This window comes from Caretta caretta, chromosome 1 (assembly GCF_965140235.1).
Source record: "Caretta caretta isolate rCarCar2 chromosome 1, rCarCar1.hap1, whole genome shotgun sequence".
NCBI classification, from domain to species: Eukaryota; Metazoa; Chordata; order Testudines; family Cheloniidae; genus Caretta; species Caretta caretta.
In genome coordinates, this window is record NC_134206.1 from 37,736,735 (window position 1) to 37,754,217 (window position 17,483).

The 17,483-nt window shown below is 37.8% G+C and overlaps 1 protein-coding gene across 5 annotated transcripts in view; it reads left to right on the forward strand.

Moving 5' to 3' along the window:
- Positions 1-17,483, forward strand: part of CUL5 (cullin 5) — a 94,908-nt gene that overhangs the window by 37,176 nt on the left and 40,249 nt on the right. For 4 of the 5 annotated variants that reach the window (XM_075127155.1, XM_075127163.1, XM_075127171.1 and 1 more), the window contains exons 2-8: positions 527-636; positions 5,610-5,709; positions 10,078-10,254; positions 12,917-13,058; positions 13,566-13,711; positions 15,390-15,470; positions 17,092-17,185. In XM_075127155.1, the coding sequence (XP_074983256.1) occupies positions 527-636; positions 5,610-5,709; positions 10,078-10,254; positions 12,917-13,058; positions 13,566-13,711; positions 15,390-15,470; positions 17,092-17,185 (850 nt within the window). The remainder of the gene's footprint in view (positions 1-526; positions 637-5,609; positions 5,710-10,077; positions 10,255-12,916; positions 13,059-13,565; positions 13,712-15,389; positions 15,471-17,091; positions 17,186-17,483) is intronic. The other variant, XM_075127177.1, reaches the window with a different exon arrangement.

Below are 17,483 nucleotides of genomic sequence, written 5' to 3' on the forward strand. Positions count from 1 at the left end.
GGCATTTTACAAAAAAAAGTCAATTGCTGCCATGAAAAACTTAGTTAAACTTGAATATTGTAGATATGACCATTCAAATGGAAGGAAATGTGAAAAATCTGTGATGAGATCATAATATTTATTGCACTATAATCCATTGAGGACTGTAATTCTTAGAAGTAATTTTAAATCACAAAATTAGGTTTCTTTTAGGGATTAAACATATGTATTAAGTGTAAATTATTATTTGTAAAAATCTTAAATAGGAAACCTACAGATTTGGAAAATTTTATAACTGTTCTTTTACATCTATTCTGTGAAGTAGGTCATACCTCACAACTCTTAGAATTAAACAAATTTTTGTTTGTTAATTTTACTCAATATTGAGTCTTAATTTGTCTATTTAGCTTCTGGATTTAGTAATCCTTAAATTGAAGTAAAAAGAAATACTAGAAAATGTGGAAGCTCTCAAACTGTCCTAATTGACTTAGAGGTTCATTTTTACTTGATCTGCATTTAAATTATGCTTTTTGTTTCTTCTTTAAAGAATAAAGGTTCACTTCAGTTTGAAGACAAATGGGATTTCATGCGCCCCATTGTTCTGAAGCTGTTACGCCAGGAATCTGTCACAAAACAGCAGTGGTTTGATCTGTTTTCGTAAGTGGTTTTTTTTTTTTTTTTTATTAAACTTCCAGTTCTTGGGTAACAGAATGGAAATAAAACTATAATATTGCTTATAACGTAGAAGTCAGATATAGGAGGGCCATGTAGAAATGGATGCATTCACAAGATAAAAGAGAGAACAAAAAATACTAGTTAATTCCATTTCATTAAATAGTAACACTGACGTGTCTGCTTCTCTTGAGTACGGTTTTGTAGAGTTGGTGTTTTACTGAGACACAGGCCTCCACAGATAGAATACAAAAAACAGCACAGCTTTCTTACTGTTTTTACAGTTTTGTTCTACCTCAGCTGAAGATGATAGGCGTATTTTGTAACCTCTCGCAAACCTTTCACTCTAATTGGAAATGGGGACTAGATATTTTGTAGTGCTTTGACAGTAAAGTCTGCATATGTGATCAATCACTTCATACAGTATTACTCTGACAATAAATGCATATGACTTACAAGTGGTTTAGCTTGAAGCTGATTGTTGCGTGCCCTTCAAAAATGAAATTATAATGCAATTTCAGTGATATGATTGGAGTAATTGTGTGCTTTTAAACATAACCTTTATGATTTTTTTCCTGACACTGATTGCAGAATTATACTTTTAGCTCTTTTTTTTTATTCCAGTTTTACTACAGTACAAGGAGTAGATAGTAAACCTTTCATTGTATAAATCAGGCCATCTCTGCTCTGTCAGCTGAAGTTAAAAATGACTTACGATAGAACAAAAATTAAGATTGAGCTTGGGGAGGCCCTGTTTTAATTGCAAAGTTCTAAAAGTTGTTGGTTCCAGCAGGGATATCTTACACCAGCTCCTGTAATGGAACATAGGCATCTTCTGACATTCCAGCTACTGGTTCCTTTCTGACCCTGATCAGAGAACAGTGTGGTCTCATATGGATGAGGAGTATTCAGAGATCTAGCCCTAGTCTGCATGGGAAAGTTGCACTGGTTTAACTTTAATATGCTTTTAAGCTGATATAGTTAAACCATGCTTAGACATTCTTAAGCTGAAAAACATCACTTCTCTAAAGAAATGAGTGTGTTTACAGAAGAGTTTGCATCAGTATAACTATATTGATGTAAATCCACTCCTTAGATTATGCAATACAACTTTCCCATGTAGACAAGGCCGTAGTATCCCAAAAGGTAGTAATGAATCAAAGTGATGCTTGACATAGCATGTTTTAGGTGACCCATGATGATGTAACTGAAGGCATAATTTACCTGCAGTATCTTTATTATTAGTGATGAGAGGGAAGGAGCCCAGCTTGACTCTTAACGGCCAGGTTGTTTGCTGGACTGGCAGTATGTGTGGTGGGGGGGGGGAATTATGTTCATGTGGATGGAATTAGTGATGCAATAGTGCCATTTTTGGTTCCTTTTCCTGAGGAGAGCCACACTTTTAAAAGCCACCCATATCATGGAACATTTCTTGACTAAACTGACAAAAGTGCCTCTTGAGGTCCCTGATTTACCTGTAAGCTCAAGTTTCTTACAAGGAAGGTCAATTTCCAGGCAGTAGTGATTCAGCTTGTTGAACAAGTAAGCTTCAAGCTGTAGTGCAGTGATTCAGAAATTTTTTACAGTTGGGACCACATCTTAACAGAGTGTTTCATGTAAAGCTCTCATCTTGCTTAGGATTGGTCAGTGTCAGTGTGACAATGACAGCAATTGCTTCTAGGTAAAAGTAAAGTTAGAAAAGTATTTAGATGTTTTTAATTTAGTAAGTGTTCCTGGCCCTTTTGAAAGAAAATAAGCCTCCATTTGTTCTTCATTTTACTCTCCCTTTCCTCCCATCTGTTCTTTTCCCCTTATCTCCTACCAGGTGCCTGGACATGCTTCTGTAACCTGGTCCCTTTCTCTCTTACTGTCTGGTTCTTTTCTCCCATTATGTGTTTCCCTACCCCCAGTTCTGTTCTCCCATAATCCTTGCATGTGTTAATGATCTCCCTGCTACCCCAGTTCCATCCAACTCACAGCTGTCCTTTCCCTGATTCCTTGAATGTATTGCTTGGCTACTTGTTTACCTTCTCCTTTGCTTCCCTGGATGTTCTCTTTCTAAAGAGAGGAGGCACGAGTCCTGTTGGCAGCTCTTGGGTTCAAATGGTGGCTGTAATCCCTAAGCATATTCTCCTCATATACAGGAATGGCTTCTAGTGGAGGCTTGCTCCTTTTCTGTTTCCAGCTGCTTCTATAGATGTCAAGGCTCTTTGCAGTAACTGGAACTGAGGCTCTTTGCTCACTGGGAATGAGGCCCCAGCACCCTGATTGGTCAGCAGTAACATGTGAGCCACAGTTTTGAGAACTGTTGATTTAGAGAGAGATCCATTTTGTACCATTTCTAGACTCCTTCAGAAGGTGGTGATAATCCCACCTTAATCAGTTAGTCACTCTGCTGATGTTTTCCCATGTCTGCATGCCACTCCTGTTAGTCCTCCTTCAGATGTTTCATGTTAAAAAACCAACTAAAACTTCCTTAAAAGCGATCCAGCTGTTTATTTTGGTACTAAGTGAGTATGTTTTGCTGTTTCCAAAAGAATCATATTTAAAATGTCTGAGTGAATCTGTTAGACTGCAGCATATTGGTGCTTTAAAGCTTGCAACGACTACTTCTTGTCAAGTCTGCTACATTAGCAAGCTTCTAATCTGTGGCCATCGAGGAGATTTGCAAGATAGTCATACGGAGTTCTTTGAACGCATTCACTAAATGGTATGGTATTGCTTAGATTTGGCCTCTAGATATGAATTAAGACTTGACCTGTCAGTGTTATAAAGCCCCTTCCCAAGAGAGGTTTGACCAAACATTTCTTAAAATATTTCCCAAATAAAATGAAACTACATCCTCTTCCTGTTTTGAGAGGTATCCTATTTCTCTCTACATAAAATCTCTTGGTTAGAGCCCCAAAATTGCCTATAGAGCCCCAAAATTGCCTATTTTCCAATTCAGTGACAAGATTGCTTTTTGCTCTCTGCAGTGCCTACCACAGTGGGTCATGAATCCTGATTGGGGCCTTTAGGACTAAAGTAATACAAATAATTAGTACTAGCTTATGATTCTGCTTGTTGGGACTAGTAGCTTTAGAACAAATTAGCAGTTTTAGAAGTTGGTGTTCCCACCTTGGTTTGCAAAGGAACAGACTCAAGTATCAAGAGTGTTGATACTTACGTGGTGAATATCTTCAGAAAGTAATAAGTGAATGAGTAAATCTTTTTCTTGTCTGAGTACAGTAGAACTTCAGAGTTATGAACACCTCGGGAATGGAGGTTATTCGTAATTCTAAAATTGTAACTCTGAACACAACGTTGTGATTGTTCTTTCAAAAGTTTTCAGCTGAATGTTGATTTAATACAACTTTGAAACTTTACTATGCAGAGGGAAAATGCTGCTTTTAACCATCTTAATTTAAATGAAACAAGCACAGACACAGTTTCCTTACCTTGTCGATTTTTTTAAAACTTCCCTTTATTTATTTAGTAGTTTAATACATATTGTACAGTAGAGTATTTGCTTTATTTGTCTCTGCTGCCTGATTGCGTACTTCCAGTTCCAAATGAGGTGTGTGGTTGTCTGGTCAGTTCGTAACCCTGGTGTTCGTAACTCTGAGGATCTACTGTACCATTTTTTTTTTTTTTCATTAAAACAACTGAAATGGTGGAAATTTGAAAGTTCATGTATAGCGTGGATTAGTTCTGCCTTTAAATGTTTAGTTTTGATAACTTAAGTAGGAACATTTTGGAGAAGGCACTGTAGGAAAATATATCAAGTTCAAAATGCATATTTAATCTTACAACCAGCTCCACACAGGTGGATGATGGAATCCCATTAAAGGCACTGGGTTTCCATGTAGGCATACGTGTCTGCCCGTGTTGATCCAATTGCAGGACTAGGACCTTAGTGTTCATAATGGTGCAGCTGTTTATCTGTGCATACCAAATGATAGTTTTTCACTATGTCGAGACGCTGTGGAGACCATCTGACTTGTTGGGAGTGGCAGACAACCTTTTAGTTGAGGACAGAGGGTCAGGAGATGTAGGCTCATTTCCTGGATCTGCCACAGAGTTACAGCATGATCTTGGCCAAGTCATTTAAACCTGCTGGGTCTCCACTTTCATATCCGTTAAGTGGGGCTATTTCACTACCTCAGAGTGATGCTTTATGAACATGAGTGATGCCTCTATGGTATATCCACATGGAAGGTGAAGGACAAAGTATTACTGCAGTTCCTGACTTTATACTGCTTGACTGCCAAATTTCAGTGTTACATCTAATATTATTAAGGCATCATTTTGGGTTTATGAATTTCATTTTTCAGGGTTTATTTTTAGCAATTTTTGCATTTTATGTAGATGTCAATAATTGGGAAGGTTGGGTGCTTTCTCTTTTTATATGCTGTAATGAATAATATATATTAAAAACATTACTCATCATATACAGTAATGAGTAATCTCTCTGTATTGTTTCCTAGTGCACTTTAGCATACTACTGTTTCAAAAGTACTATGTTAAAGCATATTAGGGAATCTTTAGTGCTTACCAGAAAGCCTACACTAACCAATAAGTATGCAACACTGTTAGTGCTTCAGAAATCACGCCTCCATAGACTGAATTACTGCTCCGTGTAGAAAAGCCCTCAAATACAAGTACCCATTTCTGGTGTGCTTTGGATCAACACCTATTATTTATTTGTTTGTTGTTTTATTTTTTTTATTAGGGGTGTTTATCAGATAAACCTAAAATTACATGTCAAAATAGTTCATGAATGGCTTTCTAGAAAAGAGGAGGGCATGTGCCCTCATTCATAAACAGTCACTGTATTGGTGGGATTTCCTATTTAGTGTGTGGAATGTACACACGCTTCCTTTTGGGAACTACTTCAGTATAACTGTTTAGACTTTGTACATTTCTGCATTAAATTGTAAGTGTAGTTCTTACTGAAAGATGTATACACTGTTTTCTAGGGATGTGCATGCAGTTTGCCTGTGGGATGACAAAGGTCCAGCAAAAATCCATCAAGCTTTGAAAGAAGACATCCTTGATTTTATTAAACAAGCACAGGCAGTAAGTTCTCAACCTTCAACAATTTACACTGTCCTTTAAAAAATAAAATTATAACTGTAAACCTCTTTGGATCCCAAACATGACTTGTTCCAGTAATTTCTAACACAATGGAAAATTGCCTTTTAGGCATTGGTGGACCTTGTTTTGAATGTCACAACTGTACTAAAAACTTTTTAATAACTGATTCATTTTATTCTGAGTGTTTACTTTGGCCAGAAAGATTAAGTACTTCTCAGTCTGTTCTTGAGAATAAAGAGGTAATGGTTGTTATATACTGTGAAGGAGATTTGGCCATTATTGGATGAACAAAAATATTTATCAGGGAGTCTCCTTGGAAGTATTCCTTCACTCGCTTGCCTCTTTGACTTATAAATAAAAGCACTTACTGCTGAAACTTTGACTTGAGGCAAAGTTAAGCATTGAAGTGGTCTCTTTTTTGTATGATTAGAGAAAGAGCTGGAAAAGGAACAATAAACCCCCTTTTCTAGTTCCACTTTTTATTGCCTAGAAAATTCATTTCTGGGGATGTGATCTGCAAGCTGTCTAGCTTGCTACAGAAATAGCTAGAATATTCTAAATTTAGCCATCAGTAAAGAGACCTTTAATCTGATCTCCATCTTTTTTGATAGGCATTAAAGATACTTTAAATATTTTTCAAAAATTACTAATATTTGTTTGACTGTTAGCTGTCAGATTGATAAAGCCAGAATTTGTGTTATATAAGAAAATGTCTGGAAATAAAGATTAACTCTTAAAAGCAAGGAAGTTCTTTAATTGTTTTAGCTGGCTTCAATACTACACTAGCATATTCATGGTTTTGGTTAAGAAATGGTCAAATGTATAGTCTTCTGACAGAATATTAGTGAGGTACCAGCTTTACAAGCTCCATAGGCTATTTGTATTTCAGTAGCTTTAGTCTACTGTTGACTTGACACCTGGTTTTGGGAGTTTATTCTAAATTAAAATACATATGAAATAGTGTTGTAGTGTGCTCATAAGAGTTTTTGTAGAGAGTGAAAGATGTGCAAAGACAAAAATTTGGAAAAGTAAAATAAATCTAAAATGTGTTCCTAGAAACTCAGAAAGGGTCTTTTACTCAAACAAAGCCCTTTCTTTTCTAGGCCCAGATACAGCAGACTTATCCCTATCTGGCAAAGCTCTTACACATGCTGATGTCCCTTTGACTTTATTGGTACTTAAGTACTTGATTACGTTCTTCGTTGAATTGGGGCCATAGGCATGATCTGTAATGGTTGCTGTTTTCGTAAGCTTATGTTTATGCAGTGTCTAGCCCAGGGGTCTCAAACATGCCGATGCAGCCCACCCGAGTTACTTCCTGTGGCCGCCAAACTCCCCTCACCCCTGCCCCCCCCCCCGAGTTATTTTCTGTGGCCGCTAAGCTCTCTGCCTCACTTCCCCGTGCGCTGCTCCCTGTTCCCCTACCTACCTCCAGGCAGTTCCCGCCGCCAAACAGCTGTTTGGCTGCTTAGCGGTTTCTGGGAGGGAGTGGAGAAGAGGCGGGGATTTGGGGAAGGGGTTGGAATAGGGGCGGGGAGGGGGCAGAGTTGGGGTGGGGACTTGGGGGAAGGAGTTTGAATGGGGACAGGGAAGGGGTGGGAAGAGGCGGAGCAGGGGTGGAGTGGGGGCGTAGCCCAGTGCAGGGGCAGGCTTTAACAGAAGTAAATCTAGCTAAGTGCGTGTTTTGTCCTTTGAGTGAGGTGCATTACTGAGTGTGTATATTTTATTAAAACCGCCTGGAAATGACTTCGTCGAAAAAAAGAACACTCATGGAAGAAAAGAGAGTTTTCCAAGACAAATGGGAGAATTTATATTTTTTCCACAGAGGTAAAAGATAAAATTCAATGCCTTATTTGTCAGCAAACGATTGCTGTTCCCAAGGAGTATAATGTGCGTCAGCACTACGACACGATGCACCGTGAAAAATATGATGCATTCACCGGAAAAATCCGAGAGGAAAAAGTTCAGCAACTTAAAGCAGTATTTGCCAAGCAAAGAAATTTCTTTTCGGGGATTAATAAGACTAGCGAAGATTCAGTAAGAGTAAGTTTTGTGGTAAGCGAAATGATAGCTAAATCATTGCAACCTTTTACAGAAGGCCTATTCGTAAAAGAATGTCTTATGAAGGCCAGCGAAATTTTATATCCTGATAGGAAGAAAGTTTTTGAAGGCATAAGCTTGTCTGCCAGTACAGTTGCCTGCAGGATAATGGATATAGCAGATAATGTGCAAAAACAATGGATTCAAATGGCAAAAGACTTCGAAGCATTTTCAATTGCTCTTGATGAGAGTACAGATGTATCAGATACCTCACAGAGTGCAGTGTTCAATAGAGGTGTGGAATTCAATTGGAATATATCTGAAGAATTGCTAGACTTAATGCCACTGAAGGGTACCACAATGGGACATGACATATTTCAAGGACTGGAAGAGTGCATTGAAAAAGTGGCGCTGCCATGGAACAAACTCGTATCTTTGGCTACGGGTGGTGCGCCATCAATGTGCTCTGAAAACGTTGGCGTGGTTGGATTATTGAAGACCAAACGGAGCAGCCTCAATATACCAGGAATTAGCTTCACCAGTATACATTGTATTTTGTACCAAGAAGCCCTGTGTAGTAAAAGTCTACAAATGAAGGAAGTTATGGATGTAGTTGTTAAAACTGTTAATTTTATACGTGCACGAGGGCTCAATCACAGACAGTTCACTTCTTTTCTAGCAAGTATGGACAGTGAATATGGGGAACTTCTGTATCACACTCAAGTTAGATGGCTGAGTTGTGGAAATGTTTTGAAGCGTTTTTTTCCACTTAGTGGAGATTGATTCCTTCATGAAAACGAAAAACAAGGAGGTTCCACAGCTTGCTGATTCCACTTTCATCTGCAACCTTGCTTTTCTAACAGATGTAACTGATCACCTGAATGCGCTGAACTTGAAGCTTCTGGGTAGAAAACAGGTGATAACACAGATGTATGACAGTGTTAAGTCATTCAAAGTCAAGCTTACTTTGTGGGGGAAACAACTGACTGCTAACAATTTGGTCCATTTCTCGACTCTGAATTCCTTAGGAAAAGTTGAACCCAAATCCTTGAAAGAATATGCAAATAGTTCTAACTTACACAAACAGTTTGATGTGCAGTTTAAAGATTTCAAGGCACTTGAACCACATTTTCAACTTTTTTCCACACTATTTGCTGTTGAAATTGACAATGTTGCAGAGGAAATGCAGATGGAATTAGTAGAGCTTCAGTGTGATACCATTTTGAAGCAGAAGTATACAGATGTTGGAATTCCAGAATTCTACAGGTTTCTTCCACAAGAAAGATTTCCCATGTTATTCTCTGCTTCCACAAAGATAATGGCAATGTTTGGAAGTACATATATATGTGAACAGTTTTTCTCTTCCATGAAGATTAACAAATCTGTGTTAAGGTCAAGGCTCACTGATGAACGTTTGAAAGCAACACTGAGATTGGTTTTGTCTCAGGATATCAAACCTAATATTGATGCTCTGGTTGATGCAAAACGTTGCCAGCTAAGTGGCCAAAAATGAAATGGCTGTCAAAATTAGCCCTGACTTTTCACATTACAGTTAAAGAAGTTAATAAAAAAAGTTAATAAATTAACTTTTAATAGCATACTATATTTTAATACTACTATATTACTCTGCATTTTTTTCTGCCTACCTCCAGGTGCTTCCTGCTGCCAAAGAGCTGCTGGCGGCGCTTAGTGCTTTCCAGGAGGGAGGGGGGAGGAGCGGGGAGCCACATGCTCAGGGGAGGAGATTGAAGAAGAGGAGGGGCAGGGCAGGGCCTCATGGAAGGGGTGGAGTGGGAGCGGGGCCCGGGGGAAGCAAGAGGGTGGTGTCAGTGATGCGGCCCTCAAGCCAATGCACTAGTCCTCATGTGGCCCTCGTGGTCATTTGAGTTTGAGACCCCTGGTCTAGCCCATTATGCCTAAATTGATTGTCCTAGTGCAGCATAAATGGTAAAAGTTCAGGTGTCTAAAGCCAGATCAGTAGATCACAGTAGAATTCGACTTTCTACTGCATGTAAGGTAGAAAATAGTCCTTGTGAAACTTTCCTGTGTAGACTGGCTATACTGATATGTCCCCCATGTGGACATTTATTCTGGTGTAAGAATAAATAAAACCAAGAAAAGCCAAACCTCTTCACAGGCAACATAACCTAACCTAAAAAAGCCATTCTTATACCAGAGTGGTTACATGGGGGATTATATCATTTTAAATTCAAATCTTAGGTTATAACAAAAATACTTGTACCATGTAGATAAAGCCATATGTTGTTTATGTAAAAACTTATTTACAAATGAGCTGCTCTTTTCTTCCAGAGAGTACTGAGTCATCAAGATGATACAGCTTTACTAAAAGCATACATAGTAGAATGGCGTAAATTCTTTACACAGTGTGATATCTTGCCCAAACCATTTTGTCAACTAGAAATTACTTTAATGGGTAAGCAGGGCAGCAACAAGAAATCCAATGTAGAAGACAGTATTGTTCGAAAGGTAAGTGACGCTTTCTGATCAGAGTTTTGTAACAGAACATAAAAGATTTAGTGTTTTATAGTATTGATGCATTCCACAGCTGAAAGATGAAATTGCACTAACCTCACAGTATTGGAGGAGTATCACTTTGCTTAAATCACCTTGCAACTTTTACTCCTCTTCCCATAATTTTCTTCTGCCACTTACTGAATATTGCCCTAACTCTGACAATTTCCTTCCTCTGTTCAGAGCAGCTCCCTGTGTTTTAAAATAGTTGTAGATCTCTGTAAAATGATTTATTTAACAAAAAATACTTCTGATCTTGCTCCCTTTGCAGTCTGAGATACAGGAGGTCAATGAGCTTACATTTACTGGACCATTAAGGAGTAGTAATGACATGTTACAGATGAAGCTCTAGTCAGTACTTAGCAAGGAGCCGGACAGCTGTAACTAAGGGCACTTAATGGGGCTATTCAAGGGCAATCCCTCGTGCTCCATGTAGAACACTTCCCCACCCTTTGGGAAGGAATGGAATTTATACTTTTAAATAGCATGGAATTTGCTGTGACAATCAGATACAAAAACTGCACAGAATTACAAAAGGGAGCTTTTTTGTTGCTCAAGATAATGCTGATCATGTTTTCTAAGCATCTATTAACTTGTTTCCCTGGAATTCCTATTGATTTTTTTAATGCAATTTAAAAAGTGTGCTGAGGTAAATAGCTAAAAATATTGAAAAACAGTCTTTGCTGAAAAGAAACACATCTTCCTCATCTCCGTTACTGATAAATCTCTGAGCCAATATTATTGTTACTTTGAAAATTGTAAGTTGGAAGACTGCTTTTTGGAATGCTTGAATTATGATCATGCATTTTAGAGCTCTAAAAAATGAACCATTTTGTTTTGAGTAGCAGCCCAAAAATGTCACTATCCTGTGGCTTTTAAATTAAATTTTGTTTGGACATGTTTTGCTAAAGTCTCAGATAAGTGGTATATCTACTGTATATCTTACTGTTATTATAAATCCTTTAGAGTTGGTTGTTAAGACAGTGTGATGAGCTCACGTTGAGAATCCCTAGCTTTGCTGGCTTCCAGGTGTTAAAAAATGAGTATTTATTCATTTTGAGTGTGAGATTCCTCTCCAGTTCCAAGAGGTGACCATCACAATGTCATGGTAAAGTTCACAAGTTGTTCTTGAATAAATTCTTCTACATCAAAATACAAAGTTAAGTATTTCACCTACCTACTCTGAAGTGAAATTTTAAAAGAAAAGCAACTGTAATGTATACATTTACTCTCTATTTTGACATCTTCATTTTAAATTTCCTTTTAAATATGAAAGGAGAGCTAAACAAAAGAAACACAACTTAAGAAAATTCTTTATTTTAATGACACTCAAAAATTAGCTGCTGTCTTCTGAGCATTAATTCAGTTCCAACATGTCCGAGTCTAGCATGTTTAAGAACACTGACGTTAAATCAGGGCAGAGTGTGGTTTCATGGAGAGGCTCAGGGTGTCTTATGTTCCTTAACTTTTCCAAACACTCATCTGCATTTCATTAGATACCCACTATAATAAATTATATGATGCACAGAAGTGGAAATTTTTATCTTTACTAAACTTGTCAAAAAAACTAGGCTCCTAGAAATCACTATTGGAATCACTGAAAGATAAGACTGTTCACAATCATCCTTCAGAAACAAAGTTAATTCAATACATTTTACACTGATGACAGTGAAAAACAAAACTGGACTCTCAAGTAAGTAGTTGGTGCACTTAAAAGCTTGAGACCATAGCAATTAATATAAAGCACAGCGATACTAGACATTAACAAAGTCAGAGCTTAAAATATGATACTTTAGGTATTCTGTGTGGCAGAAAGAAGAGAACCAGGATTTATAAGGAAAGGTTATTACAGACATTTTAACTTTAAAATGACCAATATGTCATTTACATACATGCTTCTTAGTTGTAGAATTTTTGAATGGCTGGCAGTGCTTGGCTCTGTATAAATATGGCTTCACCAGGGAGCTTTCAGTGTTGTTCAGATGCAACACATTGGTCTGACTTTGAGGTGTGTTACCAAAATCTTAAGAGGTCTTGGTGCTTACCAGAACCGGCTGAAGAGACAGTCATCCAATAAAAGTAATGAGACCCTTATCTAGCAGTAACTCTTTTTAAATGGGGACTACAGCATTGACTGAAACTGCTAATTGCAATATCTGTGTAACTCACTGATTATTTTTACGTTGTACTCACAGAAACAAGTGATCACATGGCATTGGATGCTAATAGCTTAATCTGTTATGAAAATCTAAGGCAATCCAACAATTATTTACTTTTTTTACATACCCTTTGCTCACTTACTAATGGCTATTTTATCTTAATTTTTCTACGTAAGCCTTTGAGTCTGCCAGCTGCTGGACCACTATTTGACATTAGCTCCAAAGTTAACTGCTTTGTATTGGGAGACCTGTTACGTCCTTTAGTATGTCAGTGCGCACTTAGGGAACTTCTGGTGCACATCAGCAGGGTTCACATAGACAATTAGTGCATGGCATGGTTGAGTTCTCCAGATTTACGCCCCAGCTTGCTGTGCAGTAAGTGCTCATGTAGACATGCCCTTAATTTGAAGTTCTGCCCATCTCTTTCTCACTGACTTTTTTTCTTCCTTGTTATTTAGCTCATGCTAGATACTTGGAATGAGTCCATATTTTCAAATATAAAGAATCGACTTCAGGACAGTGCAATGAAGCTGGTCCATGCTGAAAGACTAGGAGAAGCTTTTGACTCTCAACTTGTTATTGGAGTTAGAGAATCATATGGTATGTCTTATACAGTGTGATCTCAGCTGCATGTTCCTTTCTAGTTCACAGACTTTCATAACATGCCTTCAACTAGATGTTGACAAAGGAGGTATGGTTGGAATGATCATTATAATGTTTTTGTATTGATTATCAGTGGGGTAAATGCACTTGCCAATGGCAAGTAATAAACTTTTCACTGGCAGATGAACCTGCTCACCAATTTCTGCAAAATTGAAACGTACATTTTAAAAATAATAGTTTTATCCCTTAACGTTGCAAAGAGACCCTTCTGAATATGACACCTGGCAGTGTAGTCCCAGTCCTAGAGATTGGGCTCCAGCCTGAGCCTAAAAGTCTACATAGCAATGTAGAATTGACTGGCATGGGTCAGCTGCAGGTTTTTCTTTGCTGTGTAGACATACCTCAGTATCTTCAAAAGAAAAATTTTGCAAGAGAAATAATTGTTTTTTAGTCACGTTCAAAGCACTGAAAACTAGAATAAGATCTAAGTTTTTCTCTTTACAGTTAACCTTTGTTCTAATCCTGAAGATAAACTTCAGATTTATCGGGATAACTTTGAGAAGGCATATTTGGATTCAACAGAGAGATTTTATAGAACACAAGCCCCTTCTTATTTACAACAAAATGGAGTACAGAATTATATGAAATATGTAAGTATAAAGTAGGGCTGTCAAGCGACTAAAAAAATTAATCGTGATTAATCACGTGATTAAACAATAATAAAATACCATTTATTTAAATATTTTTGGGTGTTTTCTGCATTTTCAAATATATTCATTTCAATTACAACAAAGTGTACAGTGCTCACTTTATATTTATTTTTATTACAAATATTTGCACTGTAAAAACAAAAGAAATAGTATTTTTCAATTCAGCTAATACAAGTACTATAGTGCAATCTCTTTATCATGAAAGTTGAACTTACAAATGTAGAATTATGTGCAAAAAGATAACTGCATTCAAAAACAAAACCATGTAAAACTTTAGCGCCTACAAGCCCACTGAGTCCTATTTCTTGTTCTGCCAATCGCCCAGACAAACAAGTTTCCTTTATATTTAAAGGAGATAATGCTACCCGCTTCTTTTGCACAATGCTATCTGAAAATGACAACAGGTGTTCTCATGGCACTGTTGTCGCCAGTGTCACAAGATATTTATGTGCCAAATGCGCTAACGAGTCATATGTCCCTTCATGCTTCAACCACTATTCCAGAGGACATTTGTCCATGCTGATGACAGGTTCTGTTCGATAACAATCCAAAGCAGAGCAGACAGATGCATGTTCATTTTCATCATCTGAGTCAGAAGCCACCAGCAGAAGGTTGATTTTCTTTTTTGGTTGTTCGGGTTTTGTAGTTTCCACATCTGTGTGTTGCTCTTTTAAGACTTCTGTAAGCATGCTCCACACCTCACCCTTCTCAGATTTTTGACGGCACTTCAGATTCTTAAACCTTGGATCGAGTGCTGTAGTTATTTTTAGAAATCTCACATAGGTACCGTCTTTGCATTTTGTCAGATCTGCTGTTAAATGTTATTAAAACGAACATGTGCTGGGTCATCATCTGAGACTGCTATAACATGAAATATATGGCATAATGCAGGTAAAACAGAACAGGAGACATACAATTCTTCCCCAAGGAGTTCAGTCACAAATTTAATTCATGCATTATTTTTTTAAATGAGCATCATCAACGTGGAAGCATGTCCTCTGGAATGGTGGCCGAAGCATGAAGGGGCATATGAATGTTTAGCATATCTGGCACAAAAGTGCCAAGCGAATGCCTGTTCTCACTTTCATGCGAGCTTGTAAGAAGCAGGCAGCAGTATCTCCCATCAATGTAAACAAACTTGTTTGTCTTAGCGATTGGCTGAACAAGAAGTAGGACTGAGTGGACTTGTAGGCTCTAAAGGTTTGTATTGTTTTGTTTTTGAGTTAAGTAACAAAAGAAACCTACATTTGTAAGTTGCACTTTCACAATAAAGAGATTGCACAACAGTAGGAGGTGAACTGAAAAATACTGTTTCTTTTGTTTATCGTTTTTACCATGCAAATATTTGTAATAAATATAAAGTGAGCACTGTACACTTAGTATTCTGCATTGTAATAGAAATCAATATATTTGAAAATGTAGAAAAACATCAAAAATATTTAATAAATTTCAATTGGTATTCTATTGTTTAACAGTGCGATTAATCATGATTAATTTTTTTGAGTTAATTGTGTGAGTTAACTGCGATTAATCAACAGCCCTAGTATAAAGATCGTCATGTGATAACTGTTCTGTTGTTGTTAGTACTTAAAATGATTGCTGTTCTGCTTCTGCACAGGCAGATGCTAAATTAAAGGAAGAAGAGAAAAGAGCATTAAGGTATCTAGAGACAAGGCGCGAATGTAACTCTGTAGAAGCGGTAAGTTTAAAAACTTAGTTGTATATGTAGTAAAATCATGTGCAGTATTTCAATAGTAGTAAAGGTTTCTGATGTCAGTTTTGATCATAATTTGTCTTGCATTATTTTATTCTGACTGTAATTGCAGTCAGAAGATCTGACCTGCTAGAAACCTTATTTTTTTTTAAATCCACTATTAGTTTTACTTATTTAAAAAAAATTTTAAAAAAAAAATCAGTAGGCCCTACTTCAAAGGTCTCCAAAATGTGGGGTGTGCCCCCCTAGGGGGGTGTGGAGAAACATTCTGGAGGGCATTGTGTGCCTGGGCCAGCCCCCACAGAGGGCTGGGGGAGAGCGCGACCCAGCTCTGCTTCTGGCCCTCACCCCGCCTGCCAGCCGGCCCCACACCTCAGCCAAGACTCCTCTCCCAGCCCCACTCCGAGCTGTGGCCACAGTCTCAGTCTCCGTACCCCTGTCTGTGGCCCCCCACCCAGAGCCACGGCCTCACTCCCAGCCCTGGAGTGGGGGGGCGTGGACAAAGGTAAGGGGGAGCGTGAAGTAAAAAGTTTGAGGACCACTGCCCTACTTTGTAGTTTGGAATCTTACTAAACATTCTGTGGAAAATACAGTAAAAGGACATAGTTTTTAACTTCTAACCCTCCTGTTTTAGATTCAGTACGGATTGGGTTTGCCTTTTTTTAAATGTAAGCTAGTACAATTTATGTGGATTAGAGTGACTTGGGAAGTAGGTAGGCAATCATAGGAGGTAAAAGGTTATTCAGTGCCATTTTACAATATCTGGAAAAGTTCACTGTTTATCACATGAAAATCCCCAAACACTTCACAACTGATAAAATGACTAAATTTCCTCCCTCCATAACTGAAATGTAACCATCTCTGGTGTGAAGTACATCAACAGTTTACCAATGCTCACCAAACAGCCTAAGAAAGAAAGTGAAAAAATACTTTATCAGGTTGAAACTTCAGGGAGAGATTTAAGTGCAGCAAGAAGCAATTTGTAATTGCCTGTGCTGAAATTTGTTCAGCACACAAGGCTATTTTAAACAAACGTCCTAGAATCTGTGGTGGTCAGGATTTGTTTGGTTGCATTCTGCATTACATCATAAGTGGGGCATCCCTTGCTAAGGTGAATGGTAAGCAGTGTATAAAATTGTCTCATCTGCCAATCCCTTGAGTGTAGAAGTAATTTCTGTGCTAGAATTGTCATTAGGCCCTTGTTCAAAGCAAACTAAGTCAGGTCAGGTAGGGTACACTGGAGTGAGAACTATTCTTGGCTGATGGAAGTGTACTTGGAAACTAAGCAGGGTAGTTACTGTTCCAGAACTGATACTCTCTTGTGAGGAAGAGGCCACAGAAATATTAAACTATTTTATGAGATAAACTACTATATTTCCCATTTTACATGCTTTAAAGAAAAACATCTATGAACTGAAGTATAGACTTTGTTTCATAGTGTCATAACTTCTGCATTAAGTACAGCCTATGAGCATGAAACATTTTACTGAGCTGTAGTGCATGAGGAAAGGCTAGTATTTATACTGAACATGAACTTGAGAGAGACAGAACAAACTGGCGCTCAAAGGATTGTAATAAGCTAACTATATTTCTTAATACATTTCAGCTTATGGAGTGCTGTGTGAATGCTCTAGTGACATCATTTAAAGAAACTATTTTAGCTGAATGCCAAGGCATGATCAAACGAAATGAAACAGAAAGTAAGTGAAGCTTAAAAAATATTGCAGCATGATCTCACGGTCAGCTAGGTTTAAAAAAACTAATTTGTTGATAAATGTATTTGATTACCATTTTGTGACTGAGGCAGCTACATGTTTCTTAGAATGAAAAATTTATTTCATATGGGGCCGTTTCATTCCACAAAAAGCATATGTTGCTATGCACCATTGTAGGGTAATACGTTTTTAAATGTGTTTATACTCTGTACTTCAATACGCCCGTTTGACTGGCTGGATAACTCTTCTTTTCGTGAAAGGCCAGTTGTGGCTAAGGATTTTT